General features: G+C 28.8%; 1 protein-coding gene across 1 annotated transcript in view; it reads left to right on the top strand.

Moving 5' to 3' along the window:
- LOC129967157 (calcium-activated potassium channel slowpoke-like) overlaps window positions 1-26,105 on the top strand; it is a 112,442-nt gene extending 86,337 nt beyond the window's left edge. Inside the window, exons 22-30 of the mRNA XM_056081856.1 lie at window positions 2,349-2,432; window positions 4,286-4,460; window positions 6,553-6,777; window positions 8,158-8,341; window positions 9,100-9,201; window positions 9,888-10,018; window positions 12,609-12,803; window positions 19,233-19,400; window positions 22,397-26,105. Of these exons, the coding sequence (XP_055937831.1) occupies window positions 2,349-2,432; window positions 4,286-4,460; window positions 6,553-6,777; window positions 8,158-8,341; window positions 9,100-9,201; window positions 9,888-10,018; window positions 12,609-12,803; window positions 19,233-19,400; window positions 22,397-22,477 (1,345 nt within the window). The 3' untranslated portion in view covers window positions 22,478-26,105. The remainder of the gene's footprint in view (window positions 1-2,348; window positions 2,433-4,285; window positions 4,461-6,552; window positions 6,778-8,157; window positions 8,342-9,099; window positions 9,202-9,887; window positions 10,019-12,608; window positions 12,804-19,232; window positions 19,401-22,396) is intronic.
- The last annotated feature ends 571 nt before the right edge of the window (window positions 26,106-26,676 follow it).

Here is a 26,676-nt window from a genome sequence, read left to right as displayed (position 1 = left end):
AAATTGTTCGAACACCCACGAAATAAGTTTGCATAAGTAGAAAAGTGGGAACATTAATTTTCGCTAATACAATTTCTATAAAAAAAAAATTACGTAAAATCAGGCAATTGAAATTGATTTTCACTTTTAAAATATTATATTTATATCATAACTGAATTTTTCTACCTCTACATATCTAAACACAAAATTCCTGAAAAGTAGCAAAAGTATTTTATTTTTCTTACAAACATATTCTTATGACTTGAAGAAGGAGCCATATTTTTAGCATATTAAAATAAGAGACCCTTTTGATAGTCTATCCAACAAATAAACTAAATTGCATCTTGGAAAATCAAGTAATAAAACTAAAGTATTTATTTTAATCAAGCTTTATACTCCAGAAAAAAAAATTAGCAGCAATAAACCGTACTGTTGGTTGTTCGAAAAAATCCAATAATTTTTTTTTAAATTCTGATGAGAATTCCAAGTACTACTCTACATATCTGTAACAAGTAAACATTCAAAGAGACAAAACAGATTCTAGCTATAACTAACCTATAAATATAGATATAAAATCTGAAAAGATAATAAAATTAGTTTTTTATTATTGACAGATTTCAGATGGAGATTCTCCGTTTAGCATGTTTCTTTAATCTTAATTGTGGAGATATGAAGTCATCAGTAGGCTATTATGGCGCTAAAAATGGTTTTCTCACATTAATTACCAATTATTATAAGTATCCCTATATAAAACCTTCATTATTCCATGATGAATGATTTTTAAAAATATTTTTACAAGAATGTCAAATGCACACTCAGGTACTTTTTTAATGCACACCCAGTCTCAGCGAAGCATTCTTTCAACTATTTTAAAGCTGAAAAATAATCCGCATTATGAAAACAACCCTAGAGATTGATTGTATTTCACAAATATAGCGCACCTCTTTTGTAAATATCTATACTTTTCTCTATTTCTTGTAGAATTCTAAAGATGTAAGGTGCTCATAAAACACTTAAGGAATTAAATCGTTTCATAATGCCCTGCAACGATTTGACGATGTATTCAACTCGGTTGCCAGAATGAAAAGAAACAGTAATCTTCCCAGCCCTAATAATTTTCTGTTCGGTAATTATTTCTATAATCCATACTTCAAGAAATATAACCTACCTGACCACAGAAAATCCTAAAATTAATTTCATTAATTGTTTAAAATGGCATTCAGCAGAAAAAATTTGTAGAAGGTTGGGTTAGTTATGATGGACAATTAATATATTTTAACAATATAAATACGGTATATTGATACTGGACAAAACCTTCAGATTGTATAACGAAAATTCAATTTATTATTATTTCAAATAAAACAGAATCTAATAAATCTTCACATATATTAGAGCTACAACACAAAAAAAAAAACCATTTCAGTTTAATTATAAATAAGGCTATAAATCTGATAGCAGTGAATGGTTAGAGAACAGAAAATAAAGTAACGGATAAATATAAAAATTCAAGCAAAAGATCATATGAAATAACAAGAAAACTTCATCGCTTAACAAACACTATATATTTCACTTCTGTAAATATTACAAGGGGGGGGGGGGAATTAAATTTTTCCCTATAAATGATAAATATTTCCGTTTATTTATTTATTAATTTTTATTTGAAAATTAGACCGCATACTTACAACAGATATCAAAATAGTTAAATATATTTGTTATTGATTGCTAAAGTCACAATTTGTCCTTTTGTAAAATTTGGAATTTGTGTTGCCTGCTAAGCGACAATAATTCCAAATAATGCCTCTTCAAATAATGAAACTCCATGCATTTGTTCCATTTTTCGCGTAGTTTCCGATAACTTTTTTACAATTTGGAGCAAGCAAAAAATTTGCAAGATTTCTCATAATCTCCTATTAAAAAAATAGAATAATTCTATATTTAAATCCAAAAGAATTGTAATTTCATTCTTTAAGATAATTTGCTTTGATTGCTGGTATAATTAAATTAATATTTTGTATAAAGGAAATAAAGGCAGTCTAATCTAACTATTATTTAACATTTAAGTATAATAAAAAAAAGTATAGTTAAAATCGCATTAACAAACAGAATTTCCTTTTAATGTTTATTTCATCATGTTATTGGGATTTTAAATGCGCGTCACCTCGTGAATACATTACCTTCCCCGTGAAATTCCAATTTCATTCTCATGTTTTTGTGGAAAAAGAAAAGTGTTGCTTTGCTTGTTTTTGTTTCTTGTGCTGGCACCTCACAATATCCACGTTGAAATGCGCGTTTCTAGTGTGTGCGCGTGCGTGTGGTTGTTTTGCACATCCTGTTATCACTTCTGGCCCCTTTCTCCTGTTTCTTTCCAGCCCGCTGGCTAACACAACGCACGGCGCCAGGACCGACGACACATTTGCTGGCTTACACCTAGCCTATGAAGTGAAAAAACTCATGTATGCCTCTACTTTCTACTTCATTTTTCATTACTCTGGCTATATCTGCCTTTTTTTTTCTCCTTATTTGGTATGTTTTTGGATTATAGTCCTCTTATACCAACTGGTAATGAGTCAATTCACGAAATCGATAACACAGATTTTCTACATTAAATTCTTACACAATTTGAAAAAAAAAAAAAATAACATTTCTGTAAATTAAAAACCATATCCATGATTTATTTTACAAAAATTAATTTGGAAACATCAGAAATAAATACATAAATTTACAATCATAAATACTTTAAATTGCATTCAATGATGCATTTACAATTATGACTCGCTATTTTGAAATATTCTCAGTATGTATTTGTTGATTCAGTTACGGAATTCTATTTTACAAAGCTACAATAACTGTCAAGCGTAAAAATTCAGTACAATATACATAAAAAAATCTGATGAAATAAGTAATTTGACATACAGCTAGGTCTATAATATATAAATGGAGAGTTATTATTCCTGCCATTTGGTTTAAGAGGACTATTTCTATTGATTCGTATTCCATTTTGGTGCATGAATGAAGTGCATGTTTTGTTAATTCAGCAAGTGTCTTTCACGTCGCTTTTTTCCTTTGTCTTTTAAATATTTTACTGCACCTTTCTGTAGTCGCATGTCGATTGTAAGCTGCACTAGCATTGCATGATGCATGTTTGTTAGACTGGCAATTTGCCTGGTTGTTTTACCTCTCTATATATATTTATGCATTTTAATAGACATCCTATAAGAGAGAAAATGAGTTGATCTTGAATCTTTCTTAAGCAGCGCCTAATATTTTAAGATTTAAAAAGAATTTTAATATCTATTAGCCTTAAAAAGTAATTTTATGCTATAATTGCCATTTCAAACAATGCTTTTTTATTCCTTTATTTATTCTTCACCGAAAATATTGTTAGATAGGCTTGCTTGCGTTTATATATTTTAGAGCTTTTAAGACTTTAGTTATAGGAGAAACATTTAGTTATCATAACCAAAGCACTGGATTCAAAAGCGTATTTGATGCTTAGTGGTATTCCACGCAAATTTCTTATGCACGATCAAGAAAACTCATTTTCTTTTAGTTAATCTTAACAAAATCATTATTTTCTTTTGTAGATGTTGAAGAAACTATACTGCTCATATTCACATTTTACAGCTTTGTAGCTGCAGACCAATAGTATTTAAAGTTTTTTCCTGAGTTAATCTCAGGATTTTCAATTTTCACTTGCCATCTAGTTTATTTTTTATATATTTAAAGATAGAAATATTATTTGCAGGTTTTTCCTACCTGAACTTTATGCCTGTTGCTTGTCTATTTATTTTTCTTTATTCAAGATTCTTCTTTATTCTTATTCTAATATTAACGATTTTTATTTCAATTTTATATTTTAATAATATTTCTAAATTTCTATTCTTAAAAAGCTAACATTTTATTTTTTTCAAATTAATATTTTAATTCCATCTGTGTAAAAATTAATTGTTAGGATATAATAATATTTTATGCTGATAAGAAAAAAGTAAAATATAACAGAATAAATGTCGAAATAATCTAAATTGGATTTATTAATATATAAATAAAAAGTACTTTAAAAATTTCTCATGCTAAATTTGTTTTTACTAATTTTCGTATAATTTTAAATAAAAAAAGTAATTTAAAACCATATAAAAATAATATATAAATAAAGGATTTTTTTAAAATATTAAATCCAAACGAAGAAAGTGAAATATTTCACTTTTTTTCGAAATGTACACCTGCTTGCGAAACAAATATATATCACTTCCTTTTTACTGATAAGTTGTCTCCAACCTACAATGCTTTCCGATTTCTTGTTGTTTAGGCCCACAAGCAGGGCAGCTGGTACTAATGGATCAAACAAACAAGAAGGTCCTTTGGCAGTTGGACTTGCAGATGATCAAGCAAAAGATTTCGATTTCGAGAAAACCGAAATGAAATATGATTCGACAGGCATGTTTCACTGGTGTCCGGCAAAATCACTTGAAGATTGTATTTTGGTAAGATTTGCCTGCTTCTGTACAGAAATGCAATGTGAAATAGATTATTGTTAAACATTCTTACGAAACATCATGATACAACCTTAATAATTCGCTAATTAGTTTTGATTTATCTCTATTCATCTCAATGTTAAGAAGAAATCCTCATAACATTTTAGGTATATTCAATGGTGCATCATCTACTTGAATGATAATTTCTTACATTAAGCTATTAGATATCTTCTTGTATATAGAAAACAGCCAGTTGGTGAATGATGTATGTGTAAGATGGCGGGAAAATCCTGAAATAAAAAAAAAGTTGGATATTTTCATATATTTTTAAACCAACTGCCGAAGAGAAAAATGACTATATTTTACTATTCTTAGGTTGAATGTCTTATTAACATCTTCCATTAGCGATGTTAGAAAGTGTTTATTTTTATTCATTGTATAATTGTTTTTTCTTATAAACAATACATATAAATCACTACATCGTAGAGGCCGAATAACTCCGCAAAAATGAAATCTTCTATCTCGCTATGGAATGAAATGTTTTTTTTATTTGCCGTAGAGATTAAATTGTACATCAGATACGTATCGTAATTTGTACCTCTTTCTAAATCTGCAGTGAAGTGTTAAAGTCAAAAGGTTTTCGTTAACATATATAGAAAAAATAATAATATTACAGTATAGTGAATACGTAATCCTTTCTTAGTAAAAGTCGAAATCGGTGAAATGTTAGATACTTGATTATTATTCTAAAGAAATCAAGAGTTGGAAGAGTGGCCAAGAGAGAAGCAAACGAGGTAAGATCTAGGTAGTTACTATTAAAAGATATTTAAACTCATGAACGAATATATAAAATCATGCATTTCAAGAACTTAAAGTTATAAGTTAACTTTTATATCCAATATTAACGAAACAATCTTTTCTGTCAAAATTGGAAAGAAAAAAAAGATAACTTAAATACGAACAGGGAACGATGATTATACAATTGAGTGGATCGGAAAAAATCTACTTTTTTGAATTGCGAATTCTAATAGGATTTAAAAGTTGCAATTTTTCATATTAATTAGCGAAAAATATTGAAAAAATTATACTTATAATTTCAGTTAGGGAAAAGGGAAACAATTCTTGGAAGCAATGACAAAAATAAAACCAAACTGTACTTTTATATTTTTTAGTACATTACAACACTTTTCCCTCCTTGATATTTTTTTTTCTTTATCAAACTATACTTTCCATGTTACTATGAAAGGTTTCATATGGTACATTGTTCAACAAAATATTATGTATATTTATATAACATAAAACCCTTATTTTTTTTTTACCAAAATCAGAACATTTTAGCTTTAATGTGCGAATTCAAAATATAATTCATGTTTTTTTAAATATAGCGTTTTTATCATTAGACAATTAAAATTAAGTGTTTTCACATTGTTAGGAACCTAAAACTGTATTCTGTACGATTTTAAAGTAAAGGGGTATTGTTGTTGTTTTTTGTTGTTATTTTTCATTCTTTCCGACTATTAAACTTTTTCTATGAATTGAGGATTCAAAGTATAATTTTTTTTTCGATATTTTACTGTTGATTATATGCAAAAACACAATTTTGAGTCCTATTAAAATTCGATACTTGAAAAAATGATATTTTCCGTGCTACTCACTTATAAAACTCTTTCTGGTGTTCCCCTCAACTCCTCCTTCCTTCGAGGTATTCTCATCAATCATATATATAAGGATTTTAAACTACTTCATTAGAAATATGTAACTGTGCAACAGTTGATATAGTTATGCCTTTATAGAATTTCCATTAAACATATGTGATACTAATATATTCAGTCTCAATATGTCCAATTCGGTAAAATTTTTACATTGCTTTTATTTCATTTTTTTGAATTCCAATCTTGAAAGGTGTTAATAAATGCATCTTATATTACAGATCGTTGTATTATTTTTATGGCTATAATATTTTCAAACCAAATTCGAGAGAATTATTATTATTATTATCATTCTTGCATTTTTAAAAGATTTATTGATTGGAAATTAGTTCATTACACAGCACTGTTTAAAAAAAATGTAACATTAAATGCACTCTTTACAATAATTACAGGATCGTAATCAAGCTGCAATGACTGTTCTGAATGGCCATGTTGTTGTGTGTCTCTTTGCTGATCCAGACTCACCTCTAATTGGACTTCGGAATCTTGTTATGCCGCTTCGCGCCAGCAATTTTCATTACCACGAACTAAAACATGTTGTCATCGTTGGAAACGTTGACTATCTTCGCCGAGAGTGGAAGATGCTACAGAATCTACCCAAAATCTCTGTACTAAATGTAAGATTAAGCTCTTGTTTTTCTGTACAGCCAAATGAATAAAGCTTCAGTTTTTTTTTTTTTTTTTTCAAACAGCAATGAGGCTAGGGCTAACATTTTTTGGCCGATTATTTCAAACGATTCTGTTTATTTTCTTAATGTTTGATGCATTTAAAATTAGGCATTGTTAATTAATCCATGTTTCAGATTCATTCTGAAGTACTTTTGAATTAAAATAACACAGAATAAAGGAAATTAAAAATTTATAATCTGCATAGCGTTACCCCAACTGGCGTAGAAAAATTCACGCATTTGCGTTACCGTAACTGGCGTTGAAAATTCACGCATGCGCATTGTATTCTGATTGTTTACATTTCAACGGAAGAGGACTCGATTTAAATTATTTTCAGATTAGTTATATGCTTTTGTAATTAAATTGTATTTATGTTAGTTTAAGTTCATCGTTTTTTAAGTAATTTTTTTAACCTGTTTTCGACCGATTATTTTAACCGATTCTGTTTATTTTCTTAATGTTTGATGCATTTAAAATGAAACATTGTTAATTAATATACCTGCTCAAGATGAATCTGAAAAAATTTTGTTGACAAATTCTTGAAATATTACATAAATTAAGAAAGATATTCTTTAGGGCCCATAAGGTTTAAATGCTCAGTGACTCTATTATCAGTAATCATATTACAAAAAAAAAATGCTTTGTTTCAGTAAAAAATATTATTATATTAATTGCAGATTAATCATTTCCACTTTAATTTAAAGCATAAATTCTACGGGAGCTAACAGAAAATTGGAGAGATACAGATTACGTCATAACTGAAGGCCTTTATAATATTCTGAGTGAATTGAAATTTGAAGTTTTAAAATATTTTAATGAAGAAGCTATTAAAGTAGGAATTACATAAAATAGTTAATTATTAAAATTTTAACGAGCATTAAGATTGGCGAACCGGCTGGTCGCAAAAGGCAGCTAGTATATATATATTCGCAGATAATATAATTTGATTATTATCGATTCATTATTATTAAGGTTACGGTATCACACATTCATTTGCTACTTTAAAGTTGAATAATTCACAGCCAAGCAGCCTATCATTTTTGTGATTATGTTTTTGCTTTTCTGCAAAAAGTATTTTCTTGTACTTATCGAATGCACATATATTCGTTTTCTTCATTCCTCCTACCAAATTCACTAAAATCTAAAATGTTAGATCTTTTTTGTCATCACAATGTATTATAAATTAAAGAAATAGGCAAATAAATCATAAATGTTAACGAAATAAATAAAAATTCTACATTTTCCAACACTGAAAATCAATTTAAACCTTTCACCGATATTTTTACAATCCACTTTGATTGAGTTTAATGAAAATTATTTTTACGCAGGGCTCACCGTTGAGTCGAGCAGATCTACGTGCAGTTAACATCAATCTCTGCGATATGTGTGTGATTTTATCTGCAAAAATACCAAGCAGTGATGATCCAACGCTTGCGGACAAGGAAGCCATTTTGGCTTCATTGAATATTAAAGCTATGACATTCGATGACACAATAGGAGTATTAACACACAGTAAGTAGATGTCTGTTCCTCTGATTAAATACAGTTCAACAGACCAGTTTTTGTATGGCTTTCCCTAAATTTAAATACTTCCAAATTATAAATGAAATTTTATTATTTTAAAGTCTTATGTTTGTTTTATAAAACAAACTGAAAGTATATTACAAATTATTTAAAATTTTGAAATGTAAACTTAAATTATAATTAACTATTAAATTTATCCAATAGACTATTAAGTAACATTTAATGAAAGTTTAAGTTCTTAAAAAATCATTGTAATATTGATTTAATAAATAAATTGTAATAATGATTCTATAAATGATTCAAATAAATATTCAACAAATTGGCTCAAATTTTCTGATCAAATTATTGAAATCATTTAACTATATTTTTTAAACAAATTGATTTGATCTAGAAACAATTTCAATATTCAAGTATTATTTTGACCACAGAAAATTTTCTAAAAATTATTTTAAATTTGATTAACAGAACTTCCCGAAAGTAAAAGGATATTTTTCCTAGCTCATTACTAATAATTATTCATGATGTTTCCATTCGTCGTTTTTTTTTTGTTTCACAAGATTATTTAAAAACCCTTCCCAATTTAAATAATCTTTAAAACTATCAAATCAAATTTGTAATTAATAAATATTTTCATAATTTCGACGTAATGCTCGTAAATCTTAACAAATAATGATATAGATAGCTAAAAATCATATATTTTACTGTCGTCGCTAGTCATGTATAAAACTTTTGCTTTATTCTAACAGATCCTGGAGGTCCAGATGCCTTATCCCCCCTCGGTAGTCCGATTGTGTTGCAAAGAAGGGGATCTGTGTACGGAACAAACGTTCCGTTGATTACAGAATTAGGTAGGATTCACTTTATGATTTATTTGAAAAGAAAAAAAAAACTGTAAAAACTTTATACTTAACTTTAATCTTAATATTTAACTTTAAACTTAATATTTATAAGAAGGAATCAGAATCACTATAAATAATGTGTAAATAAAGTGTACATTTTCCTTCATTACCTGTTACCTGTTTCTTTAGGGTTTTTTTTCATCATATCTGTTATCTGTCTTTTAAAAGTTAAAATCATATCTGAAATGGCAATTGCCACTTTTTTAAAAACACGTAGCAAAGATTTACTGTAAATAAGTAAAATTCTTAGCAATATAAATTTTTATAAAAAAATTGAATTTTTATGAAACAAAATATAGAAGTATTAACAAAAGCCAATCCCTTTTTTTTTTCTGCTGTCTATCCAAAAATTAATGTCGCTTCTCTATCGTCAATTAGCGAATTCGTCTGCCCTATAAATAAAGGAATACAATGAAATATATATATTTACAGTCCAAAATTCACTAACAAAGTAGTAAAGACTCATGTATGAAGTGAAATTTTTAAATGTTATAAAAACTTTTAGTTCCGTTTTATTGAGACGCATGAATGCTTATACAAATTACAAATAGCGACAAAGAAAATTGTTAAGCACATATTTTATATTACTTTATGACTTCTTCGAAGCATAACAAGTATTCTTTGTTTTCTTTCAGTGAACGATACTAATGTACAGTTTTTAGACCAAGACGATGATGATGATCCTGATACTGAGCTCTATTTGACCCAGCCTTTCGCCTGTGGCACTGCCTTTGCTGTCAGTGTCCTGGATTCTTTGATGAGCACAGTAAGAAAGTTATTTTGCTAAATCCATGAAACTTTTTTACATTTTGCCGTTAATTTTAATTAGCTACCTTTTATAAATAAAGCTGTCAGGTATTTTTAAATATACAGAAAGAATTTTCATATCAAATTTTGCTTTTTGGAAATGTTCCTTTATGAATTACTGTGTTTTAATGAAACAATTTACATTGATCAAAATTTATCATATACGTTAGTGTTGTTTTCGATTACCAATTTTCATGATCTATCTATTTTTTGTATTATCTATACCAATTCGCGAAATCAAAACTATATAATGTAAATAAAGTAATTTTTTATAAATTTCGAAAATTCTGAAAGTGATAATTAAAATCTATTGTTGAATTCTTAATTAAAGGAATATTTCTGCAAAAAAATAAAACATTTCTTACAAGGTATTTCTATTTTTTGAACAAGTTGGAAACAGAATTCTAGATTTTTCACTTAATGTAAAATCATTAAAAATTTGGTTGAGAGTTAAAAATTTGGTTTGGTCAAGTTTTCCGAAGCTATGTTGCAATGAAATAATTCTACCTTAAATAACGATTGTTTAATAGACATAATATTAATTGGAAAGAAAAAAGAATTCTTTAAAAAATTTTATTGTTAACATGTTAAATATGCGTTAATATACAAAGTGCCCCAAAAAATTGAAACATGATTTTATTCTTTACCTATTAGAGATAAGTGGGCAATGTAAATTGCAAAGTTGTTCAAAATAAGGTACGAAATCAAACCATATTCATAAAGAAAATTTCCGATAATTTTCCAAAAGTTAAAATTTTTAAATTTTTATACGATTCCTCTAGACAAATTTAATTAATTAGAAAGCTTGATTTTTATGCACCAACATCATTGCAAAAAACCACATACTCATATCTTTACAATTAAATGAGTTATACAGTACACTCCCGATTATCCGCGGAATTGGGTGGCGCGGCCGCCGCGGATAACAAAAATCGCGGATAATCCGAAAAAAGCTAAAAACGGGTATAGCAAAAAAGAAAACAGTCATTCCAACTTTGAAAAATCGTTTTATGTACAATAAAACGTAAAATAAACAGCAGGAAATGCTTAACTAATGCTTAATATTTTAGTATATCACTCAAAACTAATCTAAAATGCATTTTGTTAATGAAAACAGAAAAATGCTTTGTATTTACGAGAGGCGTCAAGGATACACAGAAAAATTAATACATATGTACTGCTTTAATACTGTAATGTATTATGTAATTACAAAAGCATAACTGTAAAACTGCACCTTTTTGAAAAAATCAGTCAAAAAAAAAAAAAACTTTGTGCGGCAGGCGCGGATAATCCGCACCGCGGATAATCGGGAGTCTACTATACTTAATTGATTGAACGCGCTGCATAAGAACTATATACTAAAATAGAAATAAAATTTGTTACATAATATAAAAAGATAAAATTTTTAATAATATGTATATTAGAATCCATTTTACCTATTTAAGGCTTATTCGCGACACCTTCACACTCTCTTAAGGGCATTTTTTATGTTCAGTTTGCATTTTTTATTTGTAAAAATTAAAATACAAAATAAATACATGCAAATAAATAATTTCTTGTCAAATTTATCATAATTTTTCAAACCGACATTCTAACAAATTAACTCACAGACAATTTATTTTCTTTCATTTAATTGTAATCCAAACTTTTTTGTACATATCAAAATAAAGGTTGGAAATCATTCATCAATGTTAAGTTTCGTATTGTCAAATTAAGAACACTGCAAAACTGATTGTAAATTATGGTAATTTTAATAAATGGCGATATTTGAATTACAATAATTTATTCAATGAGCAATAAAAATAATAAAGACACTTCCAAGGAATTTGGACAGCCGAATTTCATTGAAATTTCATGCGCATTTGTTTATTGGATGATGAGACAATTAAGAATTACCGATTCATTTCACCTGAGGCCTGGCTCTGAGAGAAATTGATTGTATATTATTGCATATTTTTCTGCCAACTATCTGATCTGATTTCATCAACCAATAAGATCATTTACTACCATTTATTATTAAAAAATTTCCAATATCAATTTGCATATGGTCCCTATTTTTACCAAAGAAACAGCGTTTTAAGTTATATGAAAAATGGCATAAGTCAGTTTGTAATTTTTTTTTTTCTGTATCATAATTTATTTGGTTTTTAAGATAAAGTTATGTGGGAGGTTTTTTCTTGACCAAATTTGTCTGTAGGAATTGAATAAAAATTTAAAAAGTGTAACTTTTTAAAAATTAAAGGAAAAATGTTTTTTATTAACGTAGTCTTACTTTGTACTTTATTTTGAACTATTTCGTAATTTACATTATCTACTTAGCTCTAATGGGTTAAGAATTAAACCACGTTTCAATCGCTTTGGGACACCCTGTATAAAATTTTTGCGTTTAATATTCAAAGTAATCGGTTTTTGGGAATTAAAAAATATTTTTAAATAAATAAAATTTATTAAATATTTGAATAAGTGCCTTTCTATTTGCCAAAATTTGTTTTTAAATGAAATAGTATATAAGAAGTGCAAAATGAATTTATATGCGCTTTTTGTAACAGACGTATTTTAATGCGAACGCCCTCACCCTGATCCGATCATTGGTTACCGGGGGAGCAACACCGGAGCTGGAACTGATCCTGGCAGAGGGCGCAGGACTCCGTGGTGGCTACAGCACTCCAGAGTCACTGGCTAACAGAGACCGTTGTCGCGTGGGCCAGATTTCCTTATATGATGGACCCCTCGCTCAGTTTGGGGTAAGTAATCTTTAGATATATCCACACCTTCCCATAAATTACATTTTTCTACGTTCTACAGCCGTGCACTACCATATAAACCATCAAAATCTGAATATATAGCCATATCCTACCTTCAAAAGTTATTTTGATTAAAGCTATCTAAAAATGCCATACCATTTTTAATATATAGTTGAAATGACTAATCTTATTTCATTTTTTCTGTACAAAGAGGTATTTATTTGAAACCGACCATCTTCGGTGAATAATTTAATATTCCCTTTACAAAGTAATTTTAAACATCAAATTGTGGTATACATATATTTAAACATTTTTTAGTAGCCTTCCATCTGTTCTGCCCATTGCCGACATCAACGACCCTCACGGAATCAAGTAACTATCCATATCATTTATCTTGTACTTGCATGTAATTAAGTGGGAGTCAACTACATTATCTTATTTCTCACTCAAAATATACATTTAATATCAGTATTAAAACGGTATGCAGTCTATTAGCAGAATTTAAACGCATCAATGAAAATGATTAAAGACTGATAATCATAATATGTGGATTTATGAATATATTTCCTAATATACTTACTATCTTAGAGAAGTTTGTTTACAATTTTCACAGCAAAATTGTTGAAATAAAAAAGGAATTAAAATTTATCAAAATACCTATCGCTTCAGATGACTAACTGGTTCGCCAGCAATATTGATTATATTTGTTTCCAGATGAATAGTTTAGGTATAACTTCATGTTCCATAAATCCGCCAAATTGTTTGATATTAAATTTATATTATTTTAATTGTCTTTTTTTAATTCTATTTATTTTCTGCATGAGCCTTTCTAATGTGGACAGTCCCATGGCAGCATAGGGCTAATAAAAACGTAAATATCTGATTCGTCTATTTTCTAAATTTCATGATATTATAAATTCACTTTTTTATTTGTCTTGTAAAATACAGAGATATTAAATAGAATGTCTTTTAATCTTTTAATAATGGAAGAAAATCATGCAATTAATTATTTAATAAAAAAATTAGAAGTGTTTAAATTTCAGTACAACAATATTATATATTGTTGGAAATTAGGAAAAAAAAAATATTTTAGAAAAATTGATAAGATTCAACAGAACTTCACTTGACTACTAAATTGATATCATTAAAAGAGCAATATTTTAAATTTTAAAAGGTGTAAAATCTATTTTTGTGCAGTAACATTCTCGGAATTTATCTTGAATAATCATTAAAATTCGGCTTCCGTTTCAATTAATTAAAATTTCAAAAAAAATGCTCCGATTTATTTACAGATTTAAGATTATACATTTCCGACCTCCAAGATATACATGTGCCAAATTTGGTAGCCAAAGTCAAACGATTTGGCCTGTAGAACCCAACACACCTACACACACACAATCACCTTTATTATTAGTACTAGTCTTATTATTAGTATTGGTACTATTATTTGTATTAGTTATTTTATCATGTATTTTTCTTACTCTTTGTCAGCTTCAATAAAGTTAGGAAAAAATGGATACACTTTTAACACTATAACTTAATTTCTAACCTAAATCAATATAAAATTTGGTGTTTTTTCTTCAATTAATAGTATTTTAAATATAAATGTAATTTTTTTTCAGATTTATTTCCAAAATTAACTAAATATATTATCTGCTTTCCGGAAATCTGTTTTGACAATAATAATTTGCATTAAAAACAGGATAGTAATTCACCTTGTAAAATAAAAATTTTAAAAACCTGCAAATTTAATAGTAACTTTTATCAATAACTTTGACGTCCTTCCAGAATTATTATGTTTTTGTATTATCATTCGTGATACATTTAATAATTAAGCTGAATTCTTATGATCCTTGTTCAGAAATATGCTTGAAATATTTTTTAAATTAATTTATACGACAAGAAATGCTATCATTGGAAATATAATTTTTTCTTATATTAAGATGATATAAAAATCATTTTTGTATTTTAACATTTTCGGAATTTAAAATTGTGAAGCTCCATAAATTTACTCAATTTTTAATCAATTATAATTCTAACTAAAATAAATCGCTCTGAAGTGCACTTTTCCATTCTTCAAAATATATATGTTCCAAGTTTGGTAGTCCTAGGTCAAATGGTCTGGTCTGTAGAGCGTCAACGCACACACATATATTTATCCTTATTATTAGTATAAATAAATATTCAACTTTGGAGAGAAAACGTGCAATTAACTTTCGCATAAACAATAAAAATAATTTCAATTTCTCTACAAATTGCTCTCTATCGTTGTAAATTAAGTATTGTGATATTTTTGGAAAATCTATCAAAGTCAGGATATAACATATCTTATATATATATATAAGTAACCAATCTAAAGTAAGAAATAGTTTGAAAACGAAACTAAAATGAAAACGAAACAAAACAGTTTCGAAATCACAACTAAAAATTATTACCTATTCAAACTAAAACCAAAAAAGGAAAAGGAAAAAAAAAATTTCATTATTATTAGACTAATTAAAATTATAATGTCATTATAATTAGAATCATTATTAGACTAATGTCAATTTTTTAATTAAACAAGGTATGGTGTGGGATTAATCCTTTGGCTTAAATAAAAATAGAACTTTCTTTGCATATTAGATCACTCAATAGATAACGCTGGGGGCCTACAATTTTTTACCTAATTTACCGTTAGCTTTTTTACCTTTAGCGTTTTTAAAAAGCGGGAATCACAATCGATAGCTTAAAATTTCCTTGACTGCTGATGATACGTTTTTGCCTTTTCGTTTTTCCTTTAGTGCTATTTTTGTTTTTATTGTTATTTTTGTTATTGTATTTTTACTTAGTAGTGGTTATATTCTTCTAATTTGTTGTTTTGTATTTTCCTTTCTGTTAAAATGGTATATCTCTTGGGCCTAATTTCAGGGGATTTTCGGGTCACGAGGAATCATTATTAGACTAATGTCTGCATTTCCTTCACAGAAAAAATCCCTTTCTTTGAATCCCTGCCTGAGGGTGACCCTTGAAAAAGTCTTCAGGCCGGATTCTTTTTTTATATATATTTTTTGTTTAATTTTTATTTGGTTTTCTTTTTTATTTTATTATTAACTTGATTTTAATACTTTTGTATATATATATATATATATATATATATATATATATATATACTATTGAAGAAATAAACTATCATCTTATTCAACTATTCCTTCGAAAGATTCCGAAAGTTCCAAATTAATCGTTTTGCGAGAACCAATAAATGAAAATATATTTCTCTGTATTAAATTCTTTATTCTCATTTGAATTTTTAAGCATTTTTTAATTTTTTAAAGAGATCAATGGAGCATTTCTTGGATCTAGTAATAAAAGTTCAGTATAAAAATCCGTAGATACTTGCTATCGTGCTATACTGATATACGCACTTATGGATAATGCACTGTCTCTTCGTGTATAGCTTTTTATTACTTCGACATTAATGTTTTTCGTTTTAGTCTAAAAAAATTATTTCGATTTAAATAAAAATTGCAATATCTCATCTAATCCATCAACATATTTTGGTGGCTCAAAAATTTCACCCAAATATTTTTAATTTCTTAAAAGTTTTTGCGTTTAACATGTCTTTTCATTTTGTTTTCTATCAGAATTTTATTTTTTCCTGTTGAACAATTTCGTCTATTTACTTTTTTCATTGAGTTCTACATGTATCACCAGTTTAGTTATCCAACAAATATCTTTAATTTTAAGTTTTGTGAATAATGGGTTTGGCTAAGGTAGCCTCTTTTACCAAAACACTCCAACCAATCCTACGTCTTAATTAATCCTTTCATTTTTGAATACTTCCAGCTAGGGATTACACTACCGGAACAAAATTTCAATACCGGTATTCGGTATTTTTTAAATCTTAATACCGGTTTTAATACCGGTATTGGAAAAAGAAAGAAAACACAGGTGTTTCGTTTTTTTATTTCCCAGTTTTGTTAGAGAGTGTAAATATCACAAAAAATAATTTGTAACTTATAAATTATAACAGTATATAATCACAAAAAAGTAATTATTAAGTATTTAAGTAATTAAGTATTTAAATCACAAAAAAGTGTAAATATCACTATTCAGTTTTTGGTACTATTACAAATTTTTGAAATATGATCTAAAAAACATAAGGCATCAATTGTACTGTCATTAAGTCTGAAAAGAAATTTTGTGTAAAAATGACCAGCTGTCGAAAACGCTCTTTCGGCGTCTACGCTAGTTGGTGGTACTGTTAGCAATGCGCGATATACTTTTTCCAAGTATTTACCTCTAAATCCCTCATCTTCAAATAAATCGATTTCTCGTCGGATGGTTTTGGATATAGCTGATTTCTGTACTGTATTTTGGTTCGTTGAAATTTTTTTATTTATCGCTAATTCTAATTTTTGTTCAAGAGACAATTCCTTTTCACTATTGACAGTAGTGACATCATAATCTTCGATAATTGAACCGAATTCTGAATGTGGATAGGTTAGTGGGAAAAAAAAAATTTAAGAAACTTTACTCTAACTTAATCAGATTTGAATTGGTCATTTTCTTTTCTTCTTTTCATTTTCATTTTTAAAATCATTATAATTATGTAAATACCATAAGACATTTTCTATTTCGGTATGCCTTTCTTCTGTGCATTTTTAAATCTAATATATAATTCTTCAGATAGTGATGTGTGCTGTTCTTTCAGTGACTGCAACATGAAATTTATTTATTGTTGTATTAGCATTAGCTGTTAATAAATTAGAATCTAGCCGACATAATGCCTCAACAGCCAGTTTTATTGGAAGTAGAGTTGATACAGTTCTGGATATTAAGTTGAATTCACTATCTGAAAAATTAATTTGCAGGTTTAAGTCGATTATTGCTTTTTGGATTAGATTTCTAAATTTCAAAAACCGTTCCATCATTAGGAGTAAACTGTTCCAACGTGTTTTAGAATCTAATATTAACATATATTCTGTTTCATTTTCAGTTAGTATATATTTTAGTAATATATCCTTTTTATAGGGTAACGTTTAAATATTTTAACTATTTTTCGAACTTTATAAATTATAGGAAGCAATTCTTGATAGGTTAATATTTCATCCTCATTAGCAATATCTTCTTCAACAATTTCATTGTCATTATCTTCATTGTCAATATCACTCTTACTCTTTTCAAAGTTGGAATCCGAAGTGTCTCTATCCACAGTATTTGGATTCTTCTGTTCTTTATATTTTTGGTATAATACATCTATTACTCCTAATTGAATTCCATGTGCATAGCACAACTGCTGATTTGCACCAATCAACTTTCCAACTTTTTTCATAATTGTTGCTCCATCAGTCGTTATGGATACTATATTTTTTTTCAGGGATAATCCATGTTTTACTAATTTAGATTTAAGCAATTAATTAAGCCATTAATTAGCTAATTAATTTCGCCTGTTAGGGAGACATAAAAACAAAAACGTATAATATATTGCTATGTTCGCGATGCCTGAACATATAGTGGAGACAATTTAAAAATTATCTAGTAAATACCGAAAAACCGGTATTCAAACTTGTGAATACCGGTATTACAAAATTGTGCAAATGGCTCAAAATACCGGTATTCGGTATCCCGGTATACCGGTATTGCAATCCCTACTTCCAGCCATCTCTTTATTCAAAGAAAATTTAATTGATAGTTAAAAGTAAGAATTAAGTTTAGAATCAAACGACTCAATTAATGTAACAAGTATAGTTTTTTTTTCAATTCTACATCTTATTCCGTTTTTATAAGAATATAAGAGCGACACTAAAACAAAGGAAAGCAACATTGGAATAATTTTGCATTAACTACGATTAAAGCTAGCAGTTTCTAATCATAATAATTACTCACGCCTACTTTAAAATAAATATTCAATAAAAAATTCGAGATAAAAAGTTTTGAGAGAATTGGGAATTTTACTGAAAAGTAAAAAAAAAAACAAAAAATAACAAACAAAAAAAAAAGATTCTAAAAGTAAAGAATGGAGGAAAAAAGAACACTGGAACCTAAAGATGTAGTTGAATCATTCATGATGCATAATATGACGGCCGTGGGCGAGAATGATGATAGCAGCTAATAATAAATTCTAAGTTTTAATCTACACCTGTCTTTTCTTTATTTCGGGACAAAATAATATTCACTTTCATTGTCCACACGAACCGGTGAAACAAAATTCAAAACTTTTTTTTATCTTTTATATTTTGAGCTTTTTGCCATCACCTAAATCACTTTCGACCACCCTAAATGCTCTGCTTCTTACTCCCTGCGTATGCGTACCATAAGTTGGAAATATCAGATCTAGTATAATTTGTATAAAGGATTGATAACACAAAGCCGAAATAATTGCAATCTCCAATCCCAGCTGAATGTTGATGAAAAGGATTAACAGTGCTAATGTGTGTATATGCTTTGCAGGAGGGAGGTAAATACTGCGATCTGTTCGTATCGGCCCTCCGCAGCTACGGCATGCTTTGCATCGGGCTCTACCGGTTCAGAGATACCAGCTCATCGTGCGAAGCCTCCTCGAAGCGCTTCGTGATCACGAACCCTCCAGCAGATTTTCCACTCCTTCCCACAGATATGGTAAGCATTTTCACTTTACGAATCTACAGACGGATAAATATTGTTCAGGTCTTTTATTCATTCATTTAATTATTATAAAATGGATGTGCATAGAGCATTTGATAGCATTTATATTTTAAACTGACAACAAGGGAAAACAAAGGAATCTGTATTAAAAACTCGTCATTCTATAAAATATTAAAAACAAAGCGATGCTATTTTCCTTTTTTTAAAATTAAATTATACAACATTAAGCATAATACCCTAATTTTGCATTTCTTTTATGAATTATTGCTGAACTTCTTTCTCATTTTACTGGACCGCAGTGGCCTGGTGGTAACGCCTTGGCTTTGGAACCGGAGGATTTCAGGTTCAAGACCCGATTCCACAGAAGAACTGTCGTGTAAGCGGGTCTAGTGCACGTTAAATCCGTTGGAGCCAAACGTTCTTCCTCTGGTGAGGTGTGAAAGGTTGGAGAGGGAGGTGCCAGATCCTCGTTATCTGACCATGGTTCAAAATTGCGAGGTCCGTCCCAAAATAGTCCTACCATTGCTTTAAAACAGGACGTTAATATAACTAAACTAAGATTCTCCTTTTATTAAGCACCAGGAAAGCAATTGACTCTTATAATGAAATCTTATTAACCTACCTAAAATCTGACCACATTAGCGTTTCATATCGAATTCCTTTAAATTATTCCGATTTGAAAATAACTCTTCAATAACCCTACAGGTTATCAAATTATTCCATTGCAATATTAGCTTTAAAATTATACTATATTACAGTAAATTATTTTCCACGTTTTATATTAAAAATTCTTATTTAAAATAAAAATTAAAAATGAGTGAGGGCATACCTCATTCTGAAACGAACTAATAAAAAATACCCGAGATAAAGTTCAATTAAATGCATAAAAAAGTTTTAAAGAATTTTTTATTCAAATATTTATCTTAATTATGTATATACATACTGTTTTGAATTTAAATATTTAAAACTTTGTTATGCATTGAGATAAATTACATATTTAGCAAATCCAAGAAAAATTTTTAAAGTATTTAAGACTAGTAAATAATAAACTTGCTTGTAAAATGCAGGTGATATGCGAAAGCTGGAAATCTTTGTACACTGTATAATCCAAATATAGATTCCCTTACTTAAAAACTGAACTTCCACTCAATAGTTTTGAAAAATAATTTAAATAATTTTTATTAATCTTTTTTAAGAATTGTTCGGCATATGTATTAGTGAACTATCCACCTTTAAATATACCTGTAACAGAAGTTAATAAAAAGACTCCTTAAAAAAAAAATTTCTTTCATTTTTTTCAAAATTTAGATTAATGCATTATATAAGTGTAATTTTTATATAAGTTTATCTCTTTCTTCAAGCATGAAAAAAAATCTACGAAAAGAGCTAGCGGTTTTTTTTTAATCCTTAGGGGGGGGGGTAATCGTTTTCACTTCCTGCGATTCTCAAATTTCTACTTTTTTCCATAAATCAGGTTTTTAGTCCCCTTGCTAATAATAGCTCACCATTTACGTTTTTATCACATGTCAAAAAGACTTTGCACTCTTTCTGAAGCACTGCCAAAATTCTCAAATGCTTCTATCATTTAAGAAAGCCTTTTAGTCAGAAAATAAAATAAATATCTGTCACAGGAAAAGAATTCTAATTATTAATTAAATGATTTTACTCCAATCATTAGATTTTTTTTTCTAAATAATTTTCAGTGTAAGCAATTACAATTTTGTAATAATTCCAAGGTCTTATAATATGCTTACAAAACACATAACAATGATAAAATGTATCGAATAATTTTTTTTATGGCTCTTACTTTCCGAAGTACAGACAAAGAATTGTAAACATTTTTAAAAATCGAATTCGAGATTTTGACGAATTTTAGACTTCTTTCATAATGTTGTTTCGGGATTTTCCTTTGATAATGCTAAAGCATATTTTTGGCATTATATATGTCTGTCACTCTGTCTGTTTGCCTCTAAACACAAAAACGCTTCGAGCTGGACAACTGAAATTTGGGATATGGACTTCAGAAAAAAATTTGCAGAGATTTCTATCAAATTTTAAACGAAATCCATTCAGAGGAATTGTATGTCATGCTGCCCGAGAACAAGTCGCTAAAAAATCACCAAGGATCCCATGACAGAATTCAGGAGAAATGCTTAATTGAAGCTGAAGATCAATTCTTCGTAATTGTTGTGCCATGAAAGGCATTCTTAGCATTAGCCTTAGCACCATTTTATGCAAGACGAGGATGAAAACACTTATATTAAGAAACAAACATGAAAGATTTGGAGAAACCCGCTAGTTTCAGATAAGGTGTACAAAGCCTATAATTGAAATATGCGTTAAAACTTTTACTTTATGACACTTATATATATTAAGTTTTTCATGTACAATCATTACAATTTTAAAACTTTAAAACCAGAATAACATATTGTTTTAACGATAAATAACTTTTGATTATTTATTTATTGTAAGGCAAAGTCAGATTTTAAAAAATTATTATTAATAAATTTGTTCATTTCTTCAGGCGGAATCACAGCATGCCTGCAATTATTTTTCATTCATATCAATTAAAACAAAATGACCTCTTCGAATGCCCATCTATTACCGCAGATATCTTCAAGTTTGGCTGGTTATTGCTGATGGATCCACTTCGGAAATCGTTTACAGTCCTGAAGCACCAAAGCTGGCGGCTTTGACAATATCTGAGACTTTCTTTCCTCACTTTTTTCATTTCCATGGCTATGACAACAACAAAAAAAAAAATGGCCTATTATTTTAATAAAAAACAGCATTCATTACATGATGATTTTTTTTTTTTTTTATATCTGAAAATAAAAATCTCCATAACAGCAGAAAATTGCATAAAAAGAAATGTACGATATTCTTTTCTAATTCGAAGAGCCTCTCGAATATCAAACTGAACTGTGATAAGACTTCTTGATTAGCAGTTTTAATAAATATCAACTTATTGAGTACTGTTTCTCTTTTAGGTGTTCGTGCTGATGCAATTCGATCCTGGCCTTGAATACAAACCGAACCGAGGGGAAGAACCGAAAGAGGATAACTCCTGACTCCTGCACTGTAGCGCCTTGACGGATGGGCCTTACTCTTTCATATAAATTCTCTCTTGTCTAGGGGGTGGCATCCCTAAACATCAGTCACGACAGTTGCGCCAAAATAGGAAACTTGTTTTCCTGAATTTTTCAAAAATCACATCAGTGGCTGACTGTTTTGCAGAAATGCATAATGTTGACTGATTATGTTTAAGAGAGAATTGAATTTTTGGCTTGTAGAAGTCAGTCTAAATAATTAGTTTTAAAAGTTCTCTAAAATTATTATGACAGTTGTGCTTAACAAAAGCATTGCGGTTATTATCTTCTGTTCTGCTTTTACTTTGTTCATTTTTTTACTTTAATTTTTTTTAATTTTGTTTATTTTTTACTCATTTTTTTTAAATTTCTAGCTGAAAATTAAAATTTTATTCGTTCATTTTATTAAGTTCTAAAATTTTGAGCCAAGGCTCCTTGCCAAGGACGCTACAGTGAAAACAAGAAAGAAAAAAAGTATTGATTTAACCAAAACAGGATCTTTGTTCTTCAGCGAAGAACGACATGGGTGAAATCGTCTTGTGTACAGAGGTTTTTGTGTTTAATAAGTCGTCATTCCTTCAGGTGGCGCTATCGGGTGTATTCCGTTGCAGCTATCCAAGAACAATGGCGATATGCAGTAGTAGAAAATATCTATGTAAAGTTATATAGAGATTTAAGTCTTAAATGAACCTTTAAATATAAGAAAAAAATCTTGGACACTTCACAAAAAAAACTGAGGCTCAAAGACCTTCTCCTTTTCGGTGGTGCATGTTGGAAATACAAGTGACCAACGATATTTGCATTCTTTGATTCTTAGTGCCATAAGTGTAGTTCTTTAACATGTTGACTCTGCCAATGGACAATACTTTAATTGGCCAGTTTGTGTCCTCCAGCTTTTCCTTAATTTGTCACACACGGTGGCACATCTTTGGCTCATGGTGCAATTTGAGATTCCAAAATCTGGGAAAAAGTCAATATAAAAAAAATTGGAAGCAGAAAAATTTTGAAATTACTCTGCGAATGGAAATTAGATTAAAAGAAACGTTCATTTCAGCTAAGGCAACTTTAGCAACTACCTCTGGGAAGTGCCATCTGACCTTTTCTAATAACTTAGAAAAGCTTTATCGAAGCCTTCCCTAAATGGCCTGTCTCAGTTGTGCCACTGGAGTGACAACTTATAAATATCTATGTGCGTTTGTAGTCTTCATTTATAGTTATCAAACAGATGGTAACTAATGTTGTACGTTTATCTCAGTGATTACCTTCTGAAAATGCAATCAACGTTAGATTCAAAAGTTAAATCTTCTTCTTACTCTAATATTCATACATTATATACAACTGGTAGTAGATAATGATAATACATAACTGAATCTTACAAATGTATATAAGACTGAATTTATCGATATTCATCTCACAGCGCAAGACAATAGAAAACTTTACTTAGTATGCGACTGGTGAAAATCTAATAGAGGTTGAAAACTTCAAATTAAAAAAGAAAATTGCCTGAAAGATTTTTTTCTCAATTCAGTTCATTCGAACTACATTAAATGAAATGCTATGCAGATATCGATAGAATAGCAGTGCATGTTTGTGAATCCCCTTCATCCAGATTCATAAATATTAGTAACAAAGTACTTTAAACTTCATTAAACCAAGTCACTCGTTCTGTAAACAAAAAAAAAAAAAAAAAAAAAAAAAAAAATTTAAACTTGATGCCTCATATTAAACAAAAGGCCACATTAATTAAAACTCTTTTTTGGCATCAAAATATTCGCATAATGTCCCTATATGTGCAGCAACTGTAGAATATGTCCCAGAAGGGAACTGATTTTGGGAATAATAAAACACATAATATGCAAAAAAATATTCTTATCGATCACTTAATAAGAAAAAGTTAAAGACTTAAACAAAAGTGATAATAAATATGCTAGATTAGGTCTTTTATCTCTCAATTAAAAACAATGGATAACTGCTTCTGTGTGCATAATAGTTTCATTAATAAAGCTGCTTGTCTCAAAAGCCACTGAAGAATAAATCTGTCTCAAGAAAAACAAGGGAAGCAAAAATTGCTAACGTAGACGAGGATCGAACCCCAGTTTCGGAGGGAAATATTTTGTACTCTCGACCCCCTAGCACATATAAAGCAGTTATCCAGTACATTTATTTATACGCTCATTGTTCTCATGACATCTCATACTTTTTCTATTTCGTTTTCCTAAATACAATCGAAATATCTTCGAAGAATTTCGAAATATGAATATTATCAGTTGCTAATGAAATTTACATCTATTTATTCAGTTAATATTGTTTTAAAACATAAAGTCTTTTCGGCTAATATGTTTTATATCTAATAAAATATTTCATCGGGTTACATTTTTTTGTGAGTTACCTTATTTGTTGGTAAAACAAAATAAAATTATGATAATACGTTAATTCATTGCATAATTATCTCATTAAAGCATAAACCCCATCATTAAAATAGTGATTCGTGGAATAAAATATTACGCAAAAAAAATTTAGCAATGCGTGAGAATTTTACGAGCAAAACCCAGTTTCAGTGCCAATAGTTATTGTAATTATTATCGCAGCCCCCAATTTGTTTATACTAAGCATACTGTAAGAAAACATTTCAATCCATTGAGAGATAAAAGAATTTCTATTATCAGTTGCTGCACATTTCTCCTTCTATAAGTAAGATGTATGAAGAAAATAATTTCCATCCGAAACTGTGGGTTTGCAGTGAAGGTATCGTCTGTGATTAATAATTGCTAAAAGCCCTTGTTTTATGCAAAAGAAGTCCTTCGGTGGCTATTGGGGATAACATTCTTGCACTGGTTCGTAATTTTCGTCTTATCTGCATTTGATCTGTGAATGTAGACCTGCTCAATACGAGTTCATTAGACAATTTCGCATTAGTGTTCTATAGTTTGTACGACATCACAAGGCAAGAAATATACAGACAGCGAGTTATGAAATTCGAAGGAAAAAAAAAAGAAATCCGACTGTTTATTAACAAATTCTATTTATTTTGAAAGATTTTGTCAAAACTTCTGAATGGAATAATGAAATAAATAGAATTTTGTGCAAGTCTGCATCAGTTGATCTCTTTCATAGATAATTGAATTAAATGATTTAGTACAAAAAGCTATTATCGTTTGATGTTTCGAGTTTCACATGTATTAAAATTCAATATCTTCTTTAAATTTAATGTTAATGAAGTATCTTCAATGCGTAGGCTCTTATAATTATTCATGTTTCGTAAAACTGAATTACGAAAGAAATCACCAGTACCAGTTTTATGTTCATATTGCAAACATCTGAAATGTAGTAAAGGAACCTAATTCTGTAGAGAAGACTCATCTTTAAGTTTTCATAGATCTTAGCAGTTTGACATTACTCTCTACTGTGTGATGTTGTACATACCGAAAACACTAATTTCTAAATATAAACTAACTAGACAATCGAGTGGCATCGTGCAACAAACACAGCTTGGTTTATAATCTAATTTATAATATATGTTCTGACTTGATCCCAGATAATGATGTTGCTTATCTGCAAAATTTGTTAATAAAGCAAAGGATATACTAATAAAGGTAACTTTGAAGCTTTATTGTGCGAATCATTTTCATTAAATACACACAACATGATGACACTTTTATACATTATTATTTTTAATTTTTACTAATTGATACCTTACCGTACAAAATTAGTACTCCGATAAACCGTTTTAAAGAATTAGAATACATTTTTAATTTAATTGAAATTAAGTAGAGCTTAGTTCTACTTAATTTCAATTAAATCTTTTAAGTACAACTTGATGCCCATGATTTCTTCAATAATTTATTTTTGAGTATCAAATTGTGATAGATACAGAGTTAGCAAGAAATAAGTTACCCACTTCAGAGGGTTCTAAAATGCGTTCTATTAATCCAAATGAGATATAATTTAGTACAAAAATTCACCATTAGGTGGCGTTGTGATACACATGAAACCATTTAATATGGCTTATAATTGTTAAGTAAAGTAAAATTAAAATTGATCAATATGTCCTCCTTCATTTTCAACAATATGCTCTAATCGGAGAACCATATTTTCTATAGATGACCGGGGTGAGTCTGCCGAAATATTAAGAATATGACGTCGAATTTTATCCTTCAGATCTGGTAGAGATGATGTCCTCT

This window comes from Argiope bruennichi, chromosome 4 (genome assembly GCF_947563725.1).
Source record: "Argiope bruennichi chromosome 4, qqArgBrue1.1, whole genome shotgun sequence".
Taxonomy (NCBI): Eukaryota; Metazoa; Arthropoda; class Arachnida; order Araneae; family Araneidae; genus Argiope; species Argiope bruennichi.
This window is presented reverse-complemented; position numbering and strand designations above follow the sequence as displayed.